Source organism: Columba livia, chromosome 3, assembly GCF_036013475.1.
Source record: "Columba livia isolate bColLiv1 breed racing homer chromosome 3, bColLiv1.pat.W.v2, whole genome shotgun sequence".
NCBI lineage: Eukaryota > Metazoa > Chordata > Aves > Columbiformes > Columbidae > Columba > Columba livia.
The window spans coordinates 114144859-114172856 of record NC_088604.1 but is presented as its reverse complement, the minus strand read 5'-3'; the positions used below and the strand labels follow the sequence as shown (position 1 = coordinate 114172856).

The following is a 27998-nucleotide window of genomic DNA, read 5'->3' as shown; positions in this document are numbered from 1 at the left end:
GGTGACTGTCTGACACGGCTGCTCACGGTTCTGCCACTGAATGTACACATTATTATGCAATTACCCAATATAGTAGGGACAAGGCAGCTATTAAATATATGTTAATATTTATTAAATAGCAGCATGTACTTCTTAATTGTATTCTTTCTCTCTTTGTGTAGGTGTACATTTCATAATGTAATTTCAAATTAAGGTTTTGATATCATTTTCTAAAAACAGAATGTTCTTTTCTGGCTAAGTTTTCCCCTGTTGTTTTCTTACATTTCCATGTATTAACAATTAATATAGTACAGGTTTTTCTGTGAGGCACCAAAACCCAGTAGTTTTAGACTGAGGCATATCATGCCATCTTATTCTTTTAATTTGCTTAATTATCTTTTGACCTGCAGAAAGATACCACCAAGTGGCAAGCTGGTCCTCACACTTACAACTGATGCTTGTGAGGGGAAGGAAAACTTTGTCCGATACCTTGAACACGTCCAAGCAGTTATAACTGTGAATTCTACCAGGCGAGGAGACCTCAACATCAACATGACCTCGCCAATGGGAACAAAGTCCATTCTGCTGAGCCGGCGTCCCAGGGATGACGACTCCAAGGTGGGTTTTGACAAATGGCCTTTCATGACCACACACACTTGGGGAGAAGACCCCCGAGGCACCTGGGCTCTAGAGATTGGGTTTGTGGGCAGCCTGCCGCAGCGGGGGGTGCTGAAGGAGTGGACACTGATGCTGCACGGGACCCAGAGCGCACCATATATAGACCAAATAGTAAAAGATTATCAGTCCAAACTGGCCATGTCCAAGAAGGAAGAGCTGGAAGAAGAACTAGATGAAGCAGTGGAGAGAAGCCTGAAGAGTATACTGAGCAAGAACTAATGCTGTTCTGCATGACGGTGTCTTTCCTTCCCCAGATCCCTCTGCTCACCTTTCTACTATCCAAACCTCTGTGTTAGACATATTACAATGATCGTCTCTGTAGCCAAATTATCACACTTTCTTGATTTTAAAGTCTTCTATCTCATCAATAATTATTTTAATTACCACTGAAGCAATCATTTTTTTACTCTAAACCACAATATAGTCCCCCCACCAAATACTATGTACAGTTTGTGACTGTAAATGATTTTTCTTTTGTGTCATACGAATAGGTAATAACCTGCAAACAAGTTGATAGCTTTTACCTTCATATTTTTGTGGTAAATGTTGTTTGTATTAAAAAAAAACAACAAAAAAAAGACTGAATTTTAACATTGGCAGTTGGTGATAATGGGCACGTTTTAAAAAATGATTGTGAGAGAGGGAATCACAAAGAGGTTGGCTGGAGAGGCCTTTGAACATCTAACAGCTCCTTTTAAATCATTGACTTCAGTGGGACTTTCCCCATTGGGTTCAACCAAAGTAGCACTAGACCCTACAAAAATAAATAATCCAGAGTTGAAGAAAATTTATCAGTCCGATTTGCAGAAATCCAATTATTTTGAGAGTTTTCTTTAAAATATACACTTGTACAACACACACACTAACACTTCAGCCACAGAATGGGTTGACAGGCACGCAATAATGAAGGCAAAGCAATGCCAAAGCCAGATGACAAGGGGAAGTGCTTTACAAACAGGGTCAGGGCATTCTAGAAGCACAAGTTTCAGTTTATTTTGTTGGGGTTTTTTTTCAATTTTGGCAATTTAAATCAATTTACCGTCTTACAGCAGAATGAGCACGTGGGCAATGAGCTGTAGGATTTCTGGCAACCTGTGTGCAAAAGTCTCTATAGCAAGATGTGCTACAGCGGTGTAAGATGAGGCAGCGTCAGCATTTCCAACCACAGACCCGTGTTTTCTGGGGTTTACAAGCTGTCAGTAAATTGCTGGCGGGGGGGGAAATTTGAAATACGCAGTTTCAGTCGCAAGGCAATTTTTAATTCAAATTTCATTTTTTAAAAAGAGATTAGTTATTTTTATGTTATACAAATATATTTAAGGAGAAGAATTTGCCTAAGTTATTAATGTGTAATGCAAAGTTGGCCTTCTTGGGAAATAAACTGTAGTATGTTTGGGAAGATTTGTTGGTAATCATTGCTCTTGGCTGTTTAGAGTCAGTCCCACCTTCACTCATACATGAGTAAAGTCAGTCTCTCCCACCCTTGGAGCATGTGCCGGCTATTGCTGCAAGATATAACACTCTCCTTGGTGGGGATTACTCGTGGTAGTAACCACTGTGTTCTCAGGTGTGAGATCCAAAAGTTAACCTTTGAATAATAAAAGGTCTTGATTCTGCAAATATTTAGGCACAGTAAAGGCCATCAGTGGACCTACTCGAATGCTAAATGAGCACGTGCTTCGGATCTTTGCAGGATCTAAGATCTACTTTTTAGCAGTGACTAGTTTTAGAATTGTATTATGTATTTTTAATATGCAAAGTATTAATCTAAAATGTTTTAATAAGAGTTGTCCTGGTTGATCAGGTGTATAGTAGTAGAAACACATTCAGTATTTATCTAACAAATGAAAAACGTAACCCAAAGGTTACACAGTGCACACGTTTCACTTAAGAATGTATAATCCGTGCTGTTATTCTAGTGAATATCCATCTTTTATCTTTCCATGAGGCCTGTTCTTCCCTTTACAAATCTAAATGCAAAATAATAAACAGCTAAACCTACTCAAAGTCTATGTGAATTATACTGTAAAGCCAAGACAAGAAGCCTCGCACTACTCACAGGTTCCTCGGTGTGTGTGCCGCAGTCCCTTCAGATGATTGAGTCACGCTGGGATAAAACAGGCATTGGCAGGAAAAGAATCAGGACCCATGTGATTTTTAAGTGCTCTGTTATTTGTTTCAATACATTATAGTGTCAACTGTGTTTAATTTGGTCATCTAAAACTTAACCCAAGGACAAGAGGGGCCCATTTCAAAGCATGAACTGTAGTTCATGCGGCACGAGCCAAAACTCCTGGAGTTAAAGGGGTTGGGGACAGGTTTGTTTGTGTCTTTGTTTGGATCACACTGGTGCGGGTGGGTTTCCGTGGAACGCACCCAGTTCTCAGCAAGAGCAGCACATACATATCAGAGGGAAGAATTTACCATATATATATATATGCATACACCTGTATGTCTAAATGCTTATGACACACCTCTGGTATTTCTCTCTCAATATATATTACATACAATATGTATATTCAGAGTATGTTACATGTATTTGCTTATAAATATGTATAGAATTACATATGGTATGTAATGTATTCTACATATACACACATCATTACTTTTTGTGTGTACGTGTTAAAGAAAGAGGTAACTTGAAGATTTTTTTTCTAAAGTGCGGGAAAAGTTTTGGAATAAGAAAAGTCCGTGTGGAAATCTTATATGACCATGTACATGACTCCCCATTGCATTAATGTAATCCTGAAGTTCTCTGTTCAATCATTAAATATCTTATAAAGCAGCAAAATAACTAGATGGTTGTTCATATTTTCATAATGCTGACATAATTTATTAAGTGAAAGATCACGATAATGAGTGATATAAAGAAATGGTGAGTTTTGATATAAGTATATATAAAACTAAGTGTATATACAGTATAGAGATCTACTTCAGATTCTTCAGGATTTTTGCATCAGGAGATCACTGCAAAAGTATGTCCAGTTAGATTAAGTTTTTATGGTATTGCTGATGGAAAATAAAGTTAATTTTATTGGTATTTATAATAAAGGGGAAAAATTGAAGCTCATTATTTGAAACAGGTGAACACTGTTTAACTAAAGCCCTGTGATGATGTTTTATAATATGAGTAAAATAAAGAGCTGTTGCAAACTGGCAGGTCCTATCATCATTGCCAACCCAAAGGTGCACAGGCAGTGCTATGCTGCTGAATGTGGGATGAGTTCCTATGCCTCTGCTTTTTACTCTAATAAATACATTTGTAGCCCATGTATACTGAGAAGATAAACACAGTCCTCCAAAAGAGGTGGTAGCAACAGAGGCAGCCTGACAGGCTCTACGCTAACTCTGTGATACAGTGGGACAGAGAAGATGAAGGCCGTGGGCGAGGAAGAGCCTTGGCTGTAACTGGGTGGTTAAAACACGCCAGGTCCAAGGGCAGCTCTGCCGAGACATGGCAATGTGGGTACTGAGCCACTGCTCTTGGTGGGGAAGGGGACATGCGAGGAGACAGTGATGTTTTTGCACTGCTCTTCATCAGCAGTTCTGGCCCCAAGGAAATACTACAGCAGGGTTTTTTTTTTCCACTGTTTGGAACACTTTGATCCACACAACCCTGTTTCCCCTCTTCCTCCTGACTTCTCACCCACACGTTTAGGTACTTTTTTTATCTCACATGATCGCATGACACAGGGTACATTGCATTTTAGAATTTCTTACCGTGTAAAAGGTGGCAGAGAACCGCCTGATCTAGTTCTGATTGCCACAAAGGCAAGAATGTGTCTGGGGTAACCTACGTCTTGTCCCAGGTGCTCCTGAATCGATGCTTGCAAGTATCTCACCGCCACCATCAGCATTTAAACACGTCATTGAGAGTCTGCATTTAAAGCCGAGGTGAGCCCATAACTCATAACATTTACTGTACTTCTTGGCATTAGGAACAATAGAATGCTGGAGGTTGGATGCCCATCATCTGCAGCCTTACTGGCAACCGTCATGTCTGTGGAAAGCAGGTCAGAGATTGCAGCAGAATTTAGGCTTCAGTTCCTCATGGTCCTTGACTTCTGATGTTGGTGGCTGTAGTGCAGCTGAGCACCAGCTCGAGTCACCGCTTGCACCTCAAGTTGCTGCCTATGCAATGCAGTAAGAGATGTCTTAAAGAAAACGTGCCAGTAAACCCACATATTTATCCTGTCCAGCTGCTGAACAAGGTTTATGTGCATCAGAAAAAAACATGTTCTGTGTCAGCAGTGGAGAGTGGTGACTCCACACAGAGAACAGCCAAAGGTGACGGGATAGTCACGTCAGACACCCAACCCAGGCTCTCCTGAAGTGCTGCCTCCGTGGCGTTGACTGAAGCTGCAGCCTGCATATGCAGTGATAAATTCCTTCTCTGCAGTTATTTACACTGTTAATAAATTAAACTGAAAAGCAGCATACACCCTAGTAAGCCATGTCTGGCGTATACTTCCACAGCATTTCAATAAAACAGTGTCAACAATCCTAAGTAAAAATGTGACTGTGGGTCACCTGTCCTTGCTTCAAAGAAGGTGCCACTTTAGTAGATATGATAGAGCAGATTAAATACTACACCTGCACTGGATGTCACTAATAAAAAAGAAAACACACACCAACAATATCAAAGGAAAGCCTTGGGTGATATGAGAAGGTAGTCGTGACACTCAGGCTTGTCAGCTCAAATGTTATTTACAGGAGTAATCAGGCAGGAAAGAAAAGGCATAACAATGCCAAAAGCTGAAGAGCAAACTTTGAGAACTGGGATGGGAGAAGAAATATGTAGAGCCCAAACTAAGGAAGTACATCAGTATGTACCTGCCTTAAGTAGGATTATTGGTACATCTAAAGTCAAGTTGGTGCCTAAATGATGCACCAGCACTTTAAATAGTGCTTGGTATTTGCGCATAGAGAGGTGAAGGATTTTTTTTTCCTGAATCGAAGCTTTCTGGAAGCTGCAAGAGGCTGTTGCAGTATTGCTTTTTGCATCCCTGGGCATGGGGACATGGAAAGGCACCACTCATTGTAGCAATCCCATGGGGGACCACAGTTGCCTGGGCTGCAGCAGGATCCCACAGCAGCATTGGATTCTGTAAACTGCTACGGGCCAAGGAGCTACTTCACAAAAAATACCAAAACACACAGTCTTTTGAGTTGGCTGCAGTCTGCTCAAAAGGTTGTTGGCGTTCATAAATATCATAGTCGTGTTGGTGAAGTACAATGACTTTAGTATCTTTTGCAAGTTATCCTCCAGTCTGCCGCAATTTCAGGTTTTATTCTGAGAAGATGATACACAGTAAGATCTTAATTCAAATACAGTTTGTCTTTAGATCCAAAAAGAAAGGTCTGCCAAGCTCCTCTCTATTTAAGGGCTGTAAATCAAAGAGATCTGGAATAGGTTATTTAAGAGGTGTCCATCCCTTCCCCTGGAAGAACTCCTGTACACCCAGTCAGTTGACTTTTACTAGCAGGGACTATTAGTCAATGGTAAAGGCAACACGAACCCACAGCGGGGATATTCGGTAGAAGGCAAAACTTTTATTAAATGAACCAGATGTCACAAGTTAACATTTGCAGCTGTCTGAGAGATGGGGAATTGTACGGCAGCTATAGGAGCAGTAGAGGAATACACAAATTTGTTCCAGATACGGTGGAAAGCCAGGCAGCTCCATAATAATAATTACTTTCAACTTGTCCTAATCATGAAAATCAGTTGCATAGGATGTGCCTATTACTTGTTGCCCTGGAGTGCTCCAACGGTTGTTGCACCAAAGGTGAGCCTACATCAGACAGAATTGCCATCAGGGTTTCAATCTGTTCCATACCAAACAGCAAAAATCTCACTACTGTATCATTCGGTCAGGAAAAAAAACAGTCGTTTAATAACTATGCCAGACAAGTTGACTATCAAGGGGGGGGCGTGTCACTTAAGAGCCTTTGTCACCTGGTTTCTTCTTGCTTGTCTTCTCTATCATTGTCTCCACAATCATCGCCGTCTCTTCGTATGACTGGATTCTGTCGTCTGAAAACTTCTCGATGGACTCCACCACCTCCACCTTCTCGTAGCTCATGGAGCTAGGCAAGCCTGCTTCCCGGAACAAAAGGCCCTGCTTATCTTCTCGGTCATATTCTGTCTCTCGAAGGACTCCTGGCTCGGCTGGGCTTACCAGACCAGGGGAAGGAACTGTCTCAGGCTCAGAGATGTCTGGATACTTTATGATTTGCTCAATTTTTCCTCTCGCTTTTTTCCCCCATTCAAGCACGTCTTCTTTTTCTTCTTCTTGGAGTTCAAACTCTTCCCTTCTTTCACAGATAAGCTCTTTCTCTTTTTCTGCTGGTTCACCAGGTTCGGGCAGCTCTGGGATGGGCTCCACTTCACCACCGTTCATCACCTTCCCGTTGCTGATTGAAACTGTGATCCCTCCCACAGGTGGGATGGAGGGGGCCAAGACGGAAGGTTCCTCGTAGCCTTCCTCCCCTGTCACCAGCACATAACGCCCTTTGGGATAGCCTTCAGGTTTTGGCTCTGGTTTCTTGCAGACTCTTATTTTCTCCCTCACAATGTTACAAAATTTGTCAAAGGCTTTACTTATCTGGGCTCCATCAGGTACATCCTCTGGGCCCATTTCTTTCTCAGCAAGTTCTAATCCTTCCTGCCCAGGTTCACATGTGACTGAGCCTTCGTGCACAAACTCCAGCTGGTCTTGGTCAAAACCTTCCAGAGTTCTTTCGTACATTCTTTCAGGCGAGAGACCATCAGTTATGTCTCTAGACATCAGCTCCTTTTTCCTGGCAATTTTCTTTGTCAGAGCTTTTTGTCTGGGCTTCACACTGGCAATATCTTGCATGGCCTGGGTGATATCTAGGGAAAAAACAAAACAAAGCAAACAACAAACAGTGCTGAACACAATTGCTGCAAATGCTAGAGCCTCCTCTTGCTTGCCCTGCTGCATGTAGAGAGCTGAATGCAGCAGCACATGTGAGCATAGCTTCTGTTAGCACATTAAACAGCCTCCTCTTTTGCCTGAGCTCCCTTGGCCAAGTAGTCAATTTGCATCTGAGGTCGCCACTGCCACAGGCAGCGTGGGGACAGAACAACTGTTTGTGTAAGAGAAGCAGCTGCACAAAAAGTTCACCTTTCAGGCCGGCATTAATGCTCAGCAGAAGCGTTCACCTCCGGCTGCTGCTGCAGTTGGGCTAAGCACCTTCCTCCCAGGCATCGTGACAGGGTTTGGCCCTGTTCACTAGACAAGAAACCTCATCTCCTAAGGCAGAGACTGAAGCCAGGTGCCCAAAGTCTTGCATGGCACGGCAGTAGGACTAACTAGCTTCTCTGGCTTTTACAACTCCTGCTAGGGTTTAGGGAGGGAAAAAAAACAAAAGCCCTATTTGAAACCTTCCCTCTGAATGCAGCCTTGCTGCGTGAGCAGTGCAGGCCTGATGGGAAAGGTAAGGGTCATCCCCAGCTCTTCCAGTGCTTCTGAAGATGGGCACAGCATGGGGGCGCCTTGCCTTCGTGTCCAGGGGAGTTAAGAGTGAGCCAGGCACCTCCTCTCCCAGCAGTTTTGGGCACGGGCAGATGCAGGGAGGCATGTCACAGCGAGCGGCCAGCAGGCTCAGAGCTAAGCAGCTGCCCCGCCAGCGGTGCGGTGCTGAGGAACATCATTTTGGCATCACTCAAACATGGAGGAGCTGGAGGCCCGTGCAGAGGAAATCCCAGCCCACAGGCTGGGACTCTGGTCTCCTGGGCAGTCAGCAACCACAGACCCCATGACAGCTCAGCAGGAACACAGGCAGGCTACTGATTCCTATGGCATGAACAGCTAGAGCAGAGGAGGCAGAGGGTGGTGCTGGGAATTAGGGGAACAAAGATATAGATAGCTATTACTACGCTTTCCCACAGGCAGTTGTTTTGTCCCATGTCACAGGTGCAGTAATGCACATAAAACACCCTGTTTGCCTTGCACGTGTGGTAAGAGACGGACCGAATCCTCAGCGGGTATAAAACAACACTTTGCAGCACAGTAGTTACTTACAGCTGCTGAGGATTTGGCCTCAGGCATTATGGACCCATATAATAGAAAAATGCTGCAGTTCACAGAGCAGTTCGAAAAATTACAGCTGCACCCCAAAGAAAAGCTTCATTTGACAGCTTATCTCTATTCTCAGGGGCAGTTTGTTGTTAGTAAAACCCTGGTGAGCCTTGGATTCAAGCTATAGCAAGCCATCCAGTATGTTAGTACCTAGAGCACCTCTCTATAAATCAGCTCCCCTCTTTGCTAAGAGGAGCCTTGCTTGTTTAGTCTTGGCCATTTCCTCGTCACCAGGTTTACAAGCATCCTCATTCTAACAAGCAATCATACAACACGGAAGAAACACCATTCAGAGGGAACCAGGCCATGGCATGTAAACAGGCCCAAAAAAGTGTCCTCTGCCTGCCTGCAGCACTCAACATGCCCTGATGCTCCTTGTACAGAACTGAAGTGTGGGCCAACAAGTCAGTCTTGCCACAGTTTCAGGTGCCTTCTGACTTCACTCTATTGATTGGCTTAAGTAGTAAGTTATCAAAATTAACAAAGAAACTAGTTTGTGGGTTTGGCCTTTGACAACTTGTCCCAAAGCCAGCTGAGGTAAGCTGAAACTGTTTCATTTACTTAGCAAGCCTGGAGTCAAGCTGTCATGGCTGGTGTTTGCATGGAAGACAAATGGAAAAACAGCTTAAAAATACAATGATGCTGCTCTTGACAGACACAGGAAGATATGTCACAGGTTTACCTCTTCCCCTTGAAGCTTGAGGCTGGACAGGTCTATAGATCTGCGTGAAGAGTGTGACTGGCGTTCCTGCTATAGCAGAGTTTAACCTGCCGGAGAAGACGCGCATCGGTCAGATCTCTCCCCCTCGTTTCCATCAAGAGCAAGTGAAATTGTGCAAAATGAAGCATGGAGGTTAAAGAAATGTGTTTCTTTGTGGTGAGGAGTCAAGAAGAACACTGGGAGCCTGTTTCTTGCCTGGGGAAAATAGACACAGCCACAGCACCTTCACAGGAGTTGAACTGTTTCCACCAGCAGGACATGTGGGATGCTCCATTAGGTAAACTACTCTAGTAATTAAAAGCCATTGCAACAGGTTTGTAATTTAGCACAGTACTTGGAAAGATTTTGGATGGGCAAACAGTCAATCCATGCCTACCAGAGGTCAGCAAGAGCTGTAAATGCTGGCCAGTAAAATAAGAAATTTGGTAGCCATTACAACGTTACCTGCATATGCCTGACTTCAGAAGGGCAAGAAGAAAACTGAGCAGTCTTTCTTGGTAAATATTTGAGGAGTCAGTGGTATTAAGGGTTAAAAATTATAACTGAGAGGCTGGCCTATATGCAAACCTGTGGCCTTTCCAGTCCGTTCTGCCAGAACTTCAGATATTTTGGCCTCTAGGAAGGATATATATTCTGTGTAGATATACAAGAGATCCACATTTTGATTTTTGGAGCTGAGAATTACCCTGATGGGATGCTCCTAACCAGAATGCAGTGTCCAAAACGAGACACTGAAAGTTGGTGAAAGATCTGTTCCCCACGTGTGAGATTGATTAGTAGTGAATGTCCTTCCCTTGCATCTTCTGGACAACCCAGAGCAGTGGTTTGGGTGTTCAGGAGCCTGGTCCTGCTGCATCTGCCTGCGCAGGCAGCACTGGGCACTGCTGTGACAGCCCAGCTCCTTTCCCTGTGTGAGGCTGATGGCTGACATTAGAGGGAGCCAGTGCTCCTCATGTAGGTTTAAACGCAACCTAAATCATTGTAAATTTCTTGCAGTCTCCTCTTCCGCCCCCTCGCCCCCCTCCTTGTTGTGAAGACTGTTTCATTTTACAGGACATTTTCGCTGTCTGTGCACTGCAAGACCAACCTGCCTGTCACATCCCAGCAGCTTCGCTGACACCCAGGCCGTGGAGAGGGCATTCGGTTTGCTTTCATGTGCTCCTGACCTCTATGTACTGACACCAGGACAGCCTATGGAAATGGGGCTGTATGGAAAGAAGCAGCTCAAAATGTTTCTAACCCTTTCCTTGGCAGAGGCTGGACCAGATTTTGCATCTATTTAGATTCCTGTCCCTGGATATCTACCAGTGAAAGGTGTGAAATGGACATAGTTTTGGGTGGATCAAATGTCCTGAAACATACATTTTTGAAAGGAGACAAAAGAGATCACCGGCCCCTTTGGGAGAGCCCAGAAATCCAGCCTTACCGGCTCTCCTCGTTCTCGATGATACGCCTGTACCGTTCCAGCTCGTTCTCCAGGGACTGCTGGTAGATCACCAGCTGGCGACAGTCGGTCGTGTACTTCTCCAAGGTCCTCTCGGCCTCCTCTATCCCCTTCCTAAGGTTTTCAATCTGCTCATTGTAAAGCTGAATTTCATCGTCGTAACTCTCCTGGGTGTTTTTAATTGCTTGCTCTAGCATGGTTGTCTGGTAAACAAAATTGGTGGGTGAAAGAAGCAGCTCTGAAGCATCCAGCATCCCCACATTTCAAGGGTAATTAAAGGCAAGACATTTTATTATGATGTGTGAGGCTGCACTGATGAAACACAGCAGCAATTTCACTGCATTTGTGCATTCAGTTCCTCAGCTTTTTTACTGTAGCAATAAAAATAAGTGCTGTGCAGTTAGGCCTCAATGCCAGTCACTGGAGTGCACATTGACCAGGAGGTGGCGATGAGTCTCTTGCAAAAACGAGGACCAGGAATTACAGGTGGGATATTTTGGCAGTGTAATTCTGCTCTCACTTTCTTCTGCTATCTTCAGCTATTTATTATAGTTACTTTATCACTTAAGATTTTTTTTCCCTTTTCAAACAGCTTTTAAAGAGATGCACTCGCAAAAAGCTAATGGGGCAATAACTGACTAATGGATTCTTTAATAATTGATTTATTTCTATATGTTACAGGCAAGAATTTCAAAAACCTTTTAAGGGCCTAAATTTAGGAGTTAAGTCCCTTGGTATTAGTTTGGCTATACTGCAGAGCACAAGGGGACCGACAGGTTCCACAAACCCCTTTAGCGTTTGGTGCTCATGAAGTGGGGTCGATAACCAACATGGTTATCAGACTCAGACACAGGACAGCAAAGGAGCTCCAGGACACCTCAGTCATCAGCTTGAGCCTTCACCATCACAAGAAACCATGCCATCGACCTCCACTCATAAAGTTATTTCACCCTTTTAAACTCAAGGCATAAGAATTAATATATTAATAAACTCTTTCTAAATGGGACATGAAGATTTGATTTTGAAAGCAGCATGATTAATTCCCCAAAGAGCGCCTCTCTCCGTCTGCCAGCAGGAGGTTGATTTTCTCCCCTTGTCCCTATACTGAGTCATTATCTCACTTATCAGTATATTGATTCTTGCCCTTCCCAGAGCACATGCATCCTTTCCACCAAAGCATCACACATGAGAAAGAAACCAGGGAAAAAGACCTGGGGTTAGCACTGTCCCCGAGTGCCCTACTGAGAGAAGTTATGCTCATAGCTACTGCTATGGCTGTCCAGAGGAGTCCAAAGTATCACCAAAAGGCGTTTTATGCCAGTATATAATTTTTCACACCCTGGATCCACTAAGAAATGTTCAACTGCATGGAGGCAGACCTGCCATTGGCAGTTATTCAGGTCTGGTCTCTCTTCACTGTAGCCTTTAGCTGCTCCTCCATCTCTGCAGCCCTTGTCCCAGCACTGAATGCTTGCTCGGAGACAGTGGCTGGAGGAGGAAGGTTGATTTACAGCAATTTTGGCTGAGAGATGGGCAGGAGCAACATACGAAAGTCCTGACCAGTCATTTTCTGCAAATCAGGAATTGGCAAAAAGTAAGTGGTTTTGGCATTGACTTAGTGCTTAGTAGTGACAGGGATGAACGTAGGATGCCAAATGTATCGTAACACCTATTTCAAAGGATGTTCACTTTTGATTACTAAGTCTGTCCAGTCTTTCTCACAGCAAGCTCAGCACTGACAGAAAGGAGCCCTGGAGGTGCCCCATCATTTTTCAAGGCGCCAGTTTCCAGTCCAAGCTCAGTGAGAAAGAAAGCAAGACCAGCCCCACGTGACTTCTCCGTCCACAGCCTCCTGCTGACTCTATCCTGCAGGAATCTAGTTGCAAAGTGGAAACCTTCTCCCACCAGCCACTCCATTAGGCCAGGACAGTTTCGCTGTAGCTGTGATACCTACAGCCCTCCCTGGCCATCTAAACCTGATGATTTGGGCCACCGAGAGAAAGGGAGTGAAACAGCTGAAGACAAAGGTGGAAAACTAAAATGAAAACACACCTCCAAGTCTCCAAGCCAGCTGACCCTCTTAAAGACCATGTGGCCATAAAAAGAGCAGTGTTCACAAGCACTACAGTGGTGTTTGTGGTTAGTTATGGCAGTACCTCTGTCTGCAGTTTGTATTTCTGTGCCTGTAGCTGGCAGAGGATGCTCTTGTATTCCTCCAGCTGGCTCTGCAGAACAGGGATCCTTCTCTCCGCTATCAGTTTTTCCTGGTTGGAAGAAAATGTTAATACAGGAAAGTATGTTTCACTCTTTTAAAAAGAGCTAAAAGATATTCTACTACTGGAAATAAACTGCAAAGACAAACAGAAAATTACAAAAGACAATGACAAAGATGGGTATTGAACCTCAAGTAAACCCTTGTGGCATGGCTTTAAGAATAAAGGTTTTCAGATGGCAGGACTGTAGAAGTACAGCTTATGTTGAAATTAGACCCTGTAGATGTAGCTGTTCATATCTTCTTCCAACTAATAAATGTTCTTTGCATAGCCATTCATACTGGTGGGAATCACCAAATTTTCATCTACTCTATAACAATATATTTGACTTACAACTTTTTACCACATCTTGCCCCTCCAGGACAAGATTTTCTCTCTCTGTAAATACTGATATATCCTGCCAGCTCCTCCTCAGGTAGGCAGCTCAACCACTTCTGCTGCCTTTGAACTAGCCATTTTTGGGGCTAGCACATTTGCCAGAGCACACCTGACTAACACAATCTCTCTTCTCCTGATCAATTTCATTTTTCAAAACTACAGGTAGTTTTTTCTCTTATATTCAGTATTCAGTACTTACTCATAGCTGTTGCAGTTTTCATTTAACCCTGGAGTTGGAGTTAGAGGATCTGGGATGCTTTAGGAGTAAACATTGTCTCTTTCTTACTTGGAGCAGCATGTATTTACCAACAGTAACACTTACCTCACATATGCCAGTGGCTATAGGGGACACACGAGGGGTTGTCTGGATAATCTGCTGCAAAACACTGACATAGGTCTGGATTTCCATAAGGTTCTGTGGAGAAGTAGAAAACACCTTCATCAGAAAATGCCATAGCAAGGTGCTCCCTTCAATGTACTCCACTTCTGGGGCTTGTTCCTAGATATTTATATCTTTCAGTACATAGAAGTCCAGTTCCTGTTCAGATGTGGTTTTGGAGTGTGGTTTTAGACCTGATTTTGAGTGCATGTGTGCTAACAGGTTCATCATGCTAATGGTACATTACAGGCATTTGGCTAAGTGACGACATAGTTCACAGTCTTAATTAAGGATTTTGTGATTTCTGATTTCACAGGAGATTTTCAAAATGAGAACCACAAAACCTTTCCATGTGATGCAAAAAAGTGAGCCTCTTCTTTCAAAAGCAGCAAAGACGGGACAGTGGCCTGATACCAGGCCTCACAGCTCTCCTAGGAAGCAGAAGGGGGCTGCATATGTTAATTGGCTGCAGCTTAATCATACAGCCACAGGCTCATGTCTGCTGATTAACTGGAATGCTCTGTCCCAGAAAACTGGGTATCCTCCTCTGATGAAAGCAATAGCTGCTTAGCATGAAATACAGGACAGTTTGACCAGCCTGTTAGGTTAAATCATAATAAGAGGTTAACAAATTCAAGACATGGCTACAGCTGTAGACATTGGATCCTGTAGGAGTCAATTCAGACATTTGCGACCAGCCAGCCATTGGACTTGACCTCCACACTTCAACTGTTGTGCCCACTGAAAATATACAGTGTTATATTTACCCACCAAAACACAAACGGGATTTGTTTTAATTTGCCACTGGAAGAGATTGCGGACAAAGGAAAGCTTCACAGGCGTCTCTAGAAGGAAGATACAACGAAAATGGCAAATTCAGTCAGTTACCTTCTTGTATCTGTCCTTCGTGGCATTAATGTCATCCTGCAGGAACTGGGACTCGATCTGCAGCTCCAGATTGCACAGCAGTGCTTCATCAGCTTCCTGCAACGCAGAGACACACAGTACGGTCAGTCTGTGCAGCTGGAGCACCAAAACCACAGCAGCCACTGGGCCATAGCAAGGATCACTGCACATGCTTAGAAACCTGTGTGGAGAGTTAAAGCCTAGAGAAACGAAAGTATTATGGAATCAACAAACAACAGGCACCTTATTCATCATCTTCTCTTATTATACATGCTGCTTTTCTGTACAGACCTAATGTATGATACAGGTTGGCACTGGCACTGTCAAAATATGTTTACCATATGATTTATGAATGCTGGGAACCAAGTAATAGATGCTACGAAATACCAGGTTTTGACAATAAAAGCTTGCAATGGTGCATGAATCTTAAACAGAAGACATCAACAGACTAAGGTGTTGATTTCTCTAGGGTTTATGGCAGGACCTGAGGTATCCTGACAACTTTTTAATATCCCCAGTAAGTAATCTCTTATTGAAAAAAACACAGGATGGTCCAAAGTATTTTCTCTTCTTCTTTTGGTGTCTTCTTCAGTATCACAAATGTTTGTCACGTTTGGAGCCACTTCTAAGAACAAAAATGACAGATGAGCAAGTCTACTAAAGGTCAGTTTGCTGCAGAAATTCCTAATATTGGGGTTTGTGAGGAAGGAAGTTCATAACGTCCAGTTAATCAGAGGACAAGGTGTATGACTAGCAGTCATGATCTCAAAGTACATAGGTGTGAGTGGCACTAGTACTTAAATCCAGCGAAATCTCCATTTTCAAAGGTCTAATTTAGATTTTTTCCTGTGTTATGCTGCTTAATATAAGCCCTTGAATATAGAATAATTTCCATGGAACTTGGCAATATATTTTACAAATATGTAAGTGTGAAAGTAATAGCTTTATTCTTCTACTTCATGCATGTCTTCTTGGTTAGGGTTATCATTAACTAATACTGTAAAATATCACTTTTGAGAAAGTATCTTGGAAGTTGTCAACAGATTATTCCCTGCAACTCTACAAAACTTTTAAGTTCCTCCAAGAGTTTGCGATTTGCCTCAAGAAAGTCTTGATTTCTGCATTTAACTTAAAGTGTGTAAAAAAAGGGGGAGGGGGAAGAATTTAAAGGTGTCCCTTTAAAATTACCTATGCGCTGTGATTTCATTAAAATTAAAATTACCAGCTGTAAATGTGTGTCGGTGAGGGGAACACAGGTTGCAAATAAAGGACTGAAATCTATGGGTGCAGCATATGACTGGTGGAAGGGGATTTTTCTTTCTGCACATGCACAGCACAAGCTATTCCAAAAATGCGTAGATGTCAGCTGTCTCATTATGCTGCTGAGCCTCTCCAGCGGTCTCTCTGCTTTGTGAGACAGCAGCTGATTCAGACACATCCAGACCAGCACATTCCGAGCCAGTCATCAGGAATGCCCGCTGCTTTTCTGTGCTCTTCTGCCTTCCTATTGAGGGGAAGATCAACAGGACAATGGTCATGTTGCCAGGCTTGGGGGGGAGCCAAAAAAAGCCCCAAAGTCCTTAGATAATACAGACAAGCAAATATTTCTGCATGTAATAAGCAAAAGCAGCATTTGGCTTGCCAAATGTTCCTTCAAAGGGGAAAAATACATTTGTTTTTATGCTCTGCTTTGAGATACACCAGCTTCATTGATGATGCTTTCTATTAGAACAGTGCAGCGCCTACGCATTTTCTTCGGAACTTTGCAGTATTCGTTATTCACTCAACTTCTGAAAAACCTTTCTGCTTTAGGTGTTGATTCCAGAACCCTGATTCATGTGCTGAAGCAGCATTTTCATTTACCTTGGAAGACAAATCCCTCAGCTACCTCTAGAACCACTGTGTGCTGATTTTCCAAACTGATTCGCCATCTGTCAGAAAAGATGCAAAATCACATTTGGACATGCAGGTTTCGGGCTACGTCTTAGGCACTGTGCAGAAAATCAGCTGTGTTCTCTTCAGCATTTGGTTCCCCAACACAAGGAGGTGCTGCAACAAGGGCAGCCCAGATGCAGCCTGGAATAAAAATACCCCCCACAGTTCAAGATCTTGTCAGATGTGCCTGGTGTTGTCAAATTAATTCACTTTTCTCTAGCTACAGATAGGCTGAGAAGAACAGTGAAGCTGGACCCACCACCTCCAACTACCACCTAAAAAATATTTGCCTCCACAAATATTTTTTAAGAGTTTGCAGGGTGTCCAAGAGCCCTGCCAGTACACTGGAAAACAGCAGCGATGCAGGATGTCTAGAGCTCACGGGAGACAGAAATGCTGAAAAGCTCACTTATTTTTAATATAAAACATGCATAGTATTGATATGACAGTGCTCAAGCAGAATGGCTCCTGCCATTTGTAGTGGGGAAATAAAAGTCTCTATTTAATTCACCCACAATTGTTTTCCAAAACAGAAGATGAAGGATAAGCTGTGAGAAACAGAACTGGGGAAAGATACCATACAACTTTCTTCACTCAGATGAAAGCAAGTAGCAAGCAGATGACTCAGGCTTTCTCACTGTCATAGACCTGGTTTGGAAACTTCCTAAATATGTTAGTAAACTTTTACACTTTCTTCAAGCTATGATATTCGCATAGCATTAATTCAGGAAAGTGCAGCTCAATGTAAACACTGCACATGTTTCACTGTGAAAGGAACAAATCAGGGGGTTTTGCAGCTTTTCTTTTGCTTGGAAGTCTGGTGGGAAGCTGTGGGTCTGTCCTGGGAAGGACTGACCATATCCTGTGAGGGACTGAGGAGCTTTGAGATCCAACAGACTTCAAGACCTGGATGCAATCATCATTTCCTCATGCCATGATATCAGTTCTAAATATACTTTAACACAATAACTGTATTTAAAAAAAAAAAAAAAAAAAAAGAAAAGAGGGGGAAAAGAAATATTTAGCAAAAAATATGTTTTCTCCAGTCATATTCCAGACTCTTAAATACATGAATTTACTGCACATTACAACTAATAAATGGACTCTTCCTACCTTTGTGTGTAGACTCTAACTCGGAAAAATTGTCTTCTGAGTGTAAAAAAACAGTGTTAAGAGTTAAAAAGAATGATTAAAGGCATCTAAACGTGTGCCAGGTCTTCAGCAAGGGTGAATTAGCAAAGCTAACATTGGATGTGGAAGAAGGAAAAGATATGTCAACTCCCGGTCCTGAAATGAATGCAGGAGCCATCTGCTGATGCTCTAAAGGAGTGCTGTGCAGTAGATCCTCCTAGTCCTCGGTCTTACTGAAAAATGAATGAGGTCCTGAGCACAGCTGAGGCTGTGGGCTGCAGATGGCATGTGCTACATGACCAAAATGAACAGGGCTGTCCAGAGCAGGGCACTGCACATGCCAAGGTTCAGCCCTTTGCACGAGGCTTAGGGAAGGGGTTGGAGGGGAAAGAGAACTTTTCATCGGTGTATGATGACAAAAAATGTCTTGCTCTGACATTTTATCTTCCCACTGCTTCTTCAAATAAGATTGCTGTAGTAAATTAAATCAGAGGAATAAATGATGAAGACCTTTCCTTTTCCATTTTCCCAGGCTTACCTTATTAAGACGTTCAAGGGTTTCTTTTAGCCTCTGCTGATATTCACGTTCATTTCTATACCTGCAAATAGAAGAAAGGAGATGAATGTCAATGGTTCATCCTTTTGCAAACTGCACTGTCATCTGCAATATCACACACAACATATGCTTCACACTGAAGCAGAATATGAATCTTGAAAAGGCCTAAAAGATTTATTTAGGCATTAGCTGTTTTTTTTTTCTCTCAGATGCTAAGAGTAATTCCAGAATTTACTAATTGTCCTCAACTTATGTAGCAGAAGACAATGGAAGACATTTGCTATCACTTTTTCAGAGAAAGCCCGAGAATAGATCATTGACAATAAAAGTATATTCGACTGGCATTGGACTATAGTGACAGCCATTCATCAGTGGCTACTATGTGAGTATTTGCTACATTGGCACATTAGCATTTAATTACATTGTACTTGGTTTTCTGTTCAATAAGCATTTTCATGATAAACACATTAAACTCAAAGGTTGCAATTTCATATATTGACTATGTATGAATAATGCTATATTAGGGTGCTTTAATAAATCAAGCTTTATGTCCCCTTTAATAGCAATTAATACTTCAGCTTGGTAAAAATCATGTGTGACTCTTAGTAAGGATTACATTCAGTCAAATATTCTTATGCATTTACAAAATGTCCACACGTGCCTTGTGCCCATGTTCCTGGACTGAGTGAACAATGGATGTATATTTTGTGTACCTTTGATTTGAGGAAATAGCACATACTCTTTTAAGAATTATGGCTCTGTATTTGTATTTTCATAGAATCATAGAACGATTTGGGTTGGAAGGGACCCTAAAGCTCATCTAGTCAAACCCCCCTGCCATGGGTAGTGTCACCTTCCACTAGACCAGGTTGCTCAAAGCCCCGTCCAACCTGACCTTGAACACTCCCAGGGATGAGGCATCCACAGCTTCTCTGGGCAACCCGCTCCAGTGTTTCACCACCCATATCATAAAAATTTCTTCCTTATATCCAATCTAAACCCACCCTCAGTTTAAAGACATTGCTCCTTATCCTGTCACTACTGGACCTTGTAAAAAATCCCTCTAGAATTATCTTCTAGGAAATGCTTTTAGTTGCACAGTACAAAATTTCTTAATTGCTCATTACTGTCGTTTATTCCTTTCCGTAAATAAACTATATATAAAATAGGAGACACAGTTTAATGAGACTCCATTAAAAAAAAACAAACACAGCCAGAAGCATCTCATAGTACAAGGCTTTGCCATCAGTACTGAACAAGCAGCTCATCAAACTCCATCTCCTTCCAGTGCCAAAGCACATAAATACAGTCTATTCCTGTTTATCCCTTTGTTTTCCTTAAAATAATAGATATACAGAAATATAAAAAGCTTTCCTTTCTTACTCCCTACAAGAAACCCTCGCGGTGGGTGACAAGTCAGCTTTGGTGGTGAATATCCTTCATTTGCAGTACAAACAATGGACATCAACATAAGCATGAACCCTGGCTGAAATTCAGAATTGAACATAAGCACTTGTCTGTCTTCTGAAACCATCAGTTAAGCCCACATATGCTAGTGGCACCCAGGGGACTTGCTCCAGTCAACAGGGAACGTGTCAGTTCTTAGACTGAACAGATCAAGGATCAAATTATAATAGTCTTGTTAACCCCACTTCTTTCATTTATCTCTTGCAGGACGAACAGCCAATGTTATTCTCATCTCTTTTAATATGTCTTGGAAAGCTGAAGGGATGGGGTCACTTGTGAACTGAGCAGGACCACAAAGAAAGAACTTGGCAGAACAAAGAAATGGACTCAACTTAGTGCTTTGGTTTCCCAACTTTCCCTTCTTTTGAAATCTCATAGTAGCAGGGTTGGTCGCTGGCCTATTTTAAATTCTTACCATGAACAGCAAAGAAACAAGTGAAAATTATGAGATTTTATTTCATTATCACTCCTACAAATCATTGGGCCTCCTCAACTGAAGTGCTATTTTCTGACAAAACTAAAACAATGTGTTTTTGCCAAATTGTAGTAACACAGGCTTTGCTTTCAAGGATATAACCAAGAATATTCAGCTTTAAAAGTGAGATTGCCTTTGTTTCTCCCGTTTATTAAGTAGCTTACCTCCAACCAATTTTCTTTCTATCTTATAAATTTTTTTGCGTGCAGTGGACAATAAACACTTCATTTACTCGGTTTCTGCAGCAGCTTGTGAAAATCAAATACATAGCTACAATAAAAGGCTGGGTTTACATGCCCAAATAGAGTCAGGTTCTAAATCTCAGCCCTAATGTCATTCCAACCTGCTCAAAGCTGCCAAGTTGCTAGATCCTCACTCAATTATTTCAATGACCAAAATATTCAGCTATGTTTTCCTTCACTCTCAAATCACCCAAATACCTCTTGTGTCACCTGGCCATATATCCACCTGGCAGCCTTGAGAGAGTTAATATTGTGTGCTTACTCTTTGAAGGAGGACTGCTTTTAACTTTTCTGACTGTTTGGAACAAAAAATAATAAAGGAAAAAAAAAAAGATATTGTTTTTCACAGAGGGGAAACAAAAATGGAGTGGAGGGGGATGCTGGGCTCAAAGAAAGTACATTACACTTCAAAGGTTCCCATTCCCTCACCTCTCTTAGGTTAGCAGCTCTCTGTTGGGGCACTAACAGATTTACAGACGTTTGTTAAACCCCTTGAACTCCACTATAGCTCAGGGCACTAGGCTGGTGATGGTAACAGGCGAGCAGGAGGGAAACCCACTGCCAGGCTGGTTTCTCTACCTGGAAAGGACGGCTCCAGCAGCACTGTACATCTCTCTTCCTGTCTCTTGCTGACAGACGGGCTCTTAAGAGATGGGGTCCTCAGGGCAAGGCCCTTTTATTCAGACTCTGTCTCTGCTGCAGTGCAAGGGCTGGCTCCTCTCCAAAGAAAACAGTGATAACACATCCTCATGATGCTCAATGGTCAGATACTCTATTCCATGTCAAGCCTGTGCTCTTAATATTAAGGGAAATGTTGTCTCTCTGTTGAACCATGCTGAACTCTTCCAGCAAGATATGAAACCTGGCTTGCCGCAAGCCCAGGTTAAACTTTCAAGCTGCTTTCCTCCTTTTCAGTTTCCCTGAGGTACTTCACTAGCCTTTTCTCAATAGAGGCAACAGTAATTTGCATACCAAAGAGAACACAAACTGCAAAATGCTGGTCCTACAACGATGATGGACAAGCCAGTAATGCTTGGTTTGTTAAACACCAGAAGCTAGGATGAGCCCCGTGAGGGCTCTGCTGATTTATGAAGTGATTGCTACCTGTGTTATCAAAAAGCTGCTATTGAGCAGCTGACAGCCGTGGGGCAAGAGGAGCGGGTGGAGGGCAGGGAGGAACTCCTCACCTGTGCTGCAGCAGGTTAAACTCTCCATATCACCACAGAAGCAGCATGGACACAACCCCTGCACACTGCTCTTAAAAATGGCTTTGCTGATGCTCACTGGCCTCAGAGTCTCTACTGCTCTGCAGATCCCAGCTATCACATTTTCCTACTTGTTTTTGTTCCCCCTCATGGGTGCTGGATCTCCACTGTGGTCCCAAAGGGTGTCAGCTCCTCTGAGCATCACCACGCAGTGCAGCTTGGAGAACACAGGGCAAATTTCTATGTCTAGCTATTTCCAAAGAATCATATGGCATATATAAAACCCACAAGATTAGTGAATGAATTTTAAATGAAACAATCGGTTAGTAAGACTTTTAATTTCTAAAATTAATTAATCCTGTTCAGTCAAGAGTACTAAAGTCTGGGTTTCTACATCTTTCCCAATATCATGGAGAGAGAAACACAGTCCTTTCCCACAGCCAGATGCAACATTGCTGTAATAATGATGGTCAATAAAATTAGCATAATTAGTCTTTTTATGAGATGCATCCAAACAATTCCTAGTAATGCTTTTTTTTTCCAGCTTCAAGAGAAAGAATTCTCCATTGGTAGAGTCCGAATTATTCATGTTGATATGAAAAGCTGTGAATGTGCCTATAGAGGACTTAAAAATAAATTTTAATGTAAGACCTACTTTTCAATGGTTCATGCACATTTAATTGCACAGTCCCAGGCCCTGCTGTGTTTAAATGTAGCTTTAAAAGGTCTAGTTATAGGCATAAATCTATTTCCCAAACTATGAGCATTAAAAAATGGTTCTAAGAGCTAAAATTCTTTGCATTAGTGAAAGGCACAGACATTTGAGAATTAACTGGTACACAATGCTCTACTCTAAGAGATTTTGTTAGTCCTGGTGTGCCAAAAGCAGACACCTCTATGTTTCAAACCGAAGCAAGAAACCTGTATGTTGGTAGTACAGGGAAAGGCATCTGCAAGGGTAGCGCAGGCCCAGGTAGGAGAGCAGCTCTTCGGCACAGGAATCCTTCTAGTTTCAGCAACATGGCAAGGCCCTAACACAGCACAGAAGATTACTCCTTTATATTTTGTTTAGAGAGCTTTACTTATAAGTTTAACTATCTAAATCATAGCCATCAGGATGGCTTTGAACTAGAAACAGGGTGAGAAGGCAGAGTACCTGGTGTCAGAGCGCTGGCTTTATTTTAATGCCTGCAAGTCAAAACCCGATCCATTTTTTTCAGATGCTAAAAAAACTTCCATGTTTGTCTTCAAGTCAAATTCTGCAGCTCGCAAAAGGAAAAAATAAAACCAATATTCACTTTTTGATGTAAACTGAAGGGAATTTGTCACAAAGGTAGCCACTGCTCTTCCATTGTAATGGCCCTGTGTACCTTTGATTTTTAAACTGCAAGGTTGTTGGCTTTGATATAGTCATAGTTTCCTTTTTACTTTTGTTTACAGCTGCTGAGCACCCACCCCAGGATTGTATGACAAGACACCGTCCATTTTTTCTAACAAGTCACTAACTACCCCCAAAATCTCACTTTCAAAAAAAGAACACCCCACTTCTCTGGGTGCTTCCTGCCCCAGGAGTTTCAATGTCTTGTATTCTTCCCTACCTATTTATAAATTGCATAAAGCACCTCTAATAAAAAGTAAATTATCCTGTGTGAGATCACTAACCCTGCTGCTGGGGAACCATACTGCCAGTTAATCCATAAACTGCTTAGGTGGATGCAGGAATGTGTTAAAATATTGCTGGTACAAACTAATATTTTCTGGTACGTTTTTCTAATTGTTTTCTGGACAGTTTTTCTTGAAAATTATCAAAACCAAAGAGAGAGGTGTGTATTTTAGTGTGCTGGCTCTTCCCCTGCCTGAAATATTCCAGACACAGATAATGTAGCATGCCCAAGTATATCATAACGCTATATGTTTCTATATAGTTTGTAGATAATTTTTTACTAATATGCAGCTAGACATTTAAGTATTTAATTTTGACTAAACTTGGAGTTTAGTCAAAATCTCATAGACACCGTGTAATAAAAACACACAAACAAGCATCAGTGCCAACAGCTAAATTACAGCATTGGCTCATGGCTGAATTTCCTGCTCATAAATACCACTATACAAAACTGCTTAATCAGGTGCTTATTACTTGCTGGCACCGAGCCAGGGCATTGTGGACATCCGACCATTTCCAGCACTAAGCCTCAGTGCATCCCGATGGGCGATTCTCTGCTGTCAGATGAGAAAGAGAGATCAGGACTTGGCATTTCTATAGCTGTGACAGCTCACAGCCCCCATGGGCTGTTTGTGTGGCAGCTCTCCAAACTGGGTTGAAGATGTTTTTTTCCACCCAGCTCATTTTCTTGCTTCAAATCTCAGGGTTGCCCCAGAAATATCTGTGGCAGGACAGGAGATGGGGCGGTGTGTGCCGAGCAGCATGCAGGGGTGGGGACAGGATGAGGGTACATTAGGACTGTACGGCTGCTGATAGCAACACATCATGGGACAATGGCCGAAAGACACAGATGCCCTCGATGTCAATTATCACGTATCTGTTTTCTGGCTCTTTCCAGTTGAAAAATGATCAGAGACAGAAAAGGAAAATATTATCATGTCTTACACTTACTAGTCCAGATGAGGGGAAAATCAGTAAAGGATCAGACAAAAAAAAATCATATCATTTGGGTAAGGTCAGATAAAATGTCAGTGATGGAGACAAGGGATGAAGTCTTGAGGGACACGTATTTCTGCAGTAGCTAGACAGCACTCCAGAGGATTCACTTGCTGCCTTACTAAAAATATTTCTGGTGGCTGTGGCAAGCATTGTCTGGGACTGGCTGCACTTCCATCAAGACTGTGTTGTCTGTTTTCCTTCCCATCACTATCAGTGAGAATTGTTTCTAACTAAGCTAAAGCATATTATACAGAGTGCACCCCTCACACTTTGGTGGGCAGGATTAAAAGCTCTGCTTCAGCCTCCATGCTGCTGCCATATTTTCCTGAATGAACCAGACGAATATACATTTGGGGTGGGGGGGAAACCTGACCCATATATAACAGGAAACCAAGATCCTTCTCTCCTGTGAGCAGACCTTTCAAGAGCAATACTCACCAAGTCTCATTGTGTAATCAACTAAGCAACATGGCCAAAACTGTCTGTTGCTGGAGGGAAGAGATTAGATGTGTCCGGAGGCTCTGATGTGCTTCACCCTCTAAGGCTCTTGCTCTTTGAATCGTGGTGCCATGGAGGTTAAAGAAAGGTGAAGGTGGGGAAACCCTGTTCTTACAGCTATTGCTTTAGTAACACAAGATGCAAATAGTAACATGCAAGGAAGAAGAGGATAATTAGGCAAATTTCACAAACCAGGAAAAAAATTATTTACATTCTTTTCATTCCACATCTGTAGTTGGTGGCATAGACTGGCCCAGGTGCCTCACAATGCCTGTAAATAAGACTTTATCAGAGATCTCCCACACATCCCAGGAGATATTTGGAATTGCGTAACTTTACTGCTCAGGCATAAGACTTGCTTCAAGCCGTTTGTTTTTTAACTAGGTTATTCCCTCTTTGCAGCTCAGAGCAAAATCCTCCTAGAGCTGATGAGCAACAGCAACCAATGGGTGCCACACCAAGGAGTTGCTGCCATGGAAGGGAAAGGGCAATTGCCTGTCTACCTTATTTCCCCAAAAATAAGACCTACCCTAAAAATAAGCCCTAGCAAAATTTTTCAGGATTTTTGAGAATGCTCAAAATATAAGCCCTACTCTAAAAGTAAGCCCTAGTTACAGTTAATAAAAAAGTCAATTTAAATAGTGTCCAGGCAGCTATACATATAAAAAATTAATAAGTTTTAGAGCAAAAATTAATATAAGACCCTCTCTTATTTTCAAGGAAAAAGGGTAGCAGCAGTGAAACCATGAAACACAGAACTGGAGCTTCCTAAGTCCTGGAACCTTGCTTTTCACAATGCGTTTACAGGCCATCCCTGGCTACAAGTCTGATGCACATGGAGAGACATCACCTGTGCACGAGAAGCAGCTGGTGAGACCAAACCCATCCTTACTACAAAGATTTGCTATGGAAATGATACTGCCTCTCTTCCTCCATTCACAAGCCTTACTTGTTGCGGTATTCATCGAGCATGCGCTGGGCATCCTTCTCCTCCCGCTCCAGCTTGGCCCGGTCAGACGCCAGCTCCCGCATTCGCTGCCGGTTGAACTCAATCTGCCCGGCGAAGGCTTCGTCCAAGCCCACCAGCTCGTCCATGCGCTGGAAGGTCTCCAGCTGCTTCCGCAGGATGGTGTTGCGCTGCTCCAGGACGCGTGCCCGGTTGATGTAGCTGGCGAAACGCTCGTTGAGCTCCTGCAGGTTCTCCAGACCCCGGGCTTGGGCCAAGCTGTCGAATTCGGGGGAGCCTCGCAGCTCATCGTAGGCATCGGACCTTTCATATTTCTCCTTGCGCACCTCGCGCAGAAAGCTGCTCCTGTACATGGCTTTGGGGGGAGTATGCAGTGCTGGGTTCCCCTCTTGCGTGCCTGCCTGTCTCTCCAGTTTGGATCTGAATTATGTCTGGGGGGTTTTGGGAGGAAGAACTGAACATAATCACACCCCACCCCAGATGATTAGGACTTGACTCCAGGGCAGTTTGTGGCACTAAAGGCATCATCTGCAGCAGTGAATTAAATAAAACCCGGTGGCCCCGCCTTGGGGCTGCCCATCCAGGCATCAGCAGTTCCGAGGAGCAGTGGGAATGGGGGGGGGGGCGAGGGGCTTTTCTTTTTGAGCGTTGCAATTGTGTATGGCCAGAATAAAAGAGAGCAACATCCAGCTTTCACCCGGCAGATTAAAGCATTATCCATGGACAACAAAACAAGCACTTTGCAGTTTTGGAGGTTAAGCTCAAAGCCTTTCATGGCTCTGCTGGGGGGAGAGCTTTGTCCCATGGTGGTGTCCCCAGGGCTGTGTGCAGAGGCCTTCTGCTGAGCCAGGATTTTGGGGTGAGCAGATGGCAGAGTTTTATTTTTGTTATTTGACAGTTTTGCAATTGTTTAGATTGATGGAATAGTGTATAATAGTCAATGTGACTACTGCTCCAACTACAAGATTTTGCCATTCAGTTCTCATTTCATGCTTCTTCATGTCAGTCTTTTCTGCAGGTTATTTCTACCTTGCATAAGAGGCATGAAAGCAGCAGTGGCACTAAAAGCCCCATGTTTAACAGGCCCCTGTTGGGAGGCCAGTTTCCTTGGGGATAGCTATATGCCATGTCCTCTTCTGGACTTTTCATATTAACCCATGGGCAATCACCACCCTTCCTTGGTTCCCTTCACTCCCACTATAATGGAGTTTTGTGTGTTGCCATTCCCTGAGAGGTTTTAGCTTTTCTGGAATTGATGTATGTATTTCCTCTAGTGGTTTTTTTTTTTTTTTTCCCAGTCTTTCCGTTTACAAAATTCTGCTTCTTGGGCCCATTCTTCCAGAAGCATGTCTACTAGCCCAGCCAAAATAGCCCAGCATCAAGACAGTCCAATGTTGAGATCTCTGTTAATAATTAATTTTTGTAAAAGTCACTCATTTTTTAACAGACACATCTTACATGACTCTTCAAACCTCATGTATTGGGACCTTAATGGAGAGAGATCTCACTGACGGCAAGCGCAGAAGTGAAAAAAGAAGCTGGGCACTCAGATGGCTCTGAAGTTTGGGTTCTGTTATTAAATCTGTATCAAAAGGGAAAAAAAAAGTAATAAGATGTTTTCTGCATATTTCCTATTCTGCTTCAGATTATTTGGAAATGCAACGAGGAAATATCAAGTGATCTTTCAGAAAATCAAAGGCGGCTTTGGACACACGTTGTGCAGCTTCACAAAAGCTTCTGAACTACATACATAGCAAAACAGATGTAGATTTTTTACAAATGTTTGGGATCTTTATATAGCAATGGACATGAAAGCACTGTTTTCCACGCAGTACAAACACGTCGGCATTTGCAGCTCTTTGGCTGGACAAGCCTGCCCAGCCAAACAATGCAGCTGAGCTTTTTACAAAGTTAGTCTTCCAGAAGAGATGAGAAAGTAGATTCTGCTGGATTGTGGACAGTGTATTTTCATGGCAAGAGTTTTTTAGGTTTTT

General features: G+C 42.7%; 2 protein-coding genes across 3 annotated transcripts in view; one reads left to right on the top strand and one right to left on the bottom strand.

The window, feature by feature from the left end:
• Positions 1-3814, top strand: part of PCSK2 (proprotein convertase subtilisin/kexin type 2) — a 129609-nt gene extending 125795 nt beyond the window's left edge. For both annotated transcript variants that reach the window (XM_065059275.1, XM_021290991.2), the window contains exon 12: positions 390-3814. In XM_065059275.1, the coding sequence (XP_064915347.1) occupies positions 390-876 (487 nt within the window). In that variant the 3' untranslated portion in view covers positions 877-3814. The remainder of the gene's footprint in view (positions 1-389) is intronic.
• Positions 3815-6193: 2379 nt separating this feature from the next.
• BFSP1 (beaded filament structural protein 1) lies at positions 6194-26625 on the bottom strand. Its single transcript, XM_005504990.3, has 8 exons — positions 25987-26625; positions 18471-18531; positions 14849-14944; positions 13904-13996; positions 13087-13194; positions 10913-11133; positions 9448-9533; positions 6194-7534 (listed from the first exon to the last, which is right to left on the bottom strand). The coding sequence occupies exons 1-8, from the start codon at positions 26355-26357 to the stop codon at positions 6600-6602; spliced, it is 1971 nt and encodes a 656-aa protein (XP_005505047.2). The 5' UTR covers positions 26358-26625; the 3' UTR covers positions 6194-6599.
• Positions 26626-27998: the final 1373 nt, after the last annotated feature.

Excerpts from the sequence above, each read along its gene's own strand:
- BFSP1 (XM_005504990.3), bottom strand. The coding sequence starts at position 26,357 with ATGTACAGGAGCAGCTTTCTGCGCGAGGTGCGCAAGGAGAAATATGAA. Across the intron at positions 14,945-18,470 it reads CCCTTGAACGTCTTAATAAG|GAAGCTGATGAAGCACTGCT; the intron begins GTAAGCCTGGGA and ends TCTGCGTTGCAG. Across the intron at positions 11,134-13,086 it reads AATACAAACTGCAGACAGAG|ACAACCATGCTAGAGCAAGC; the intron begins GTACTGCCATAA and ends TTTGTTTACCAG.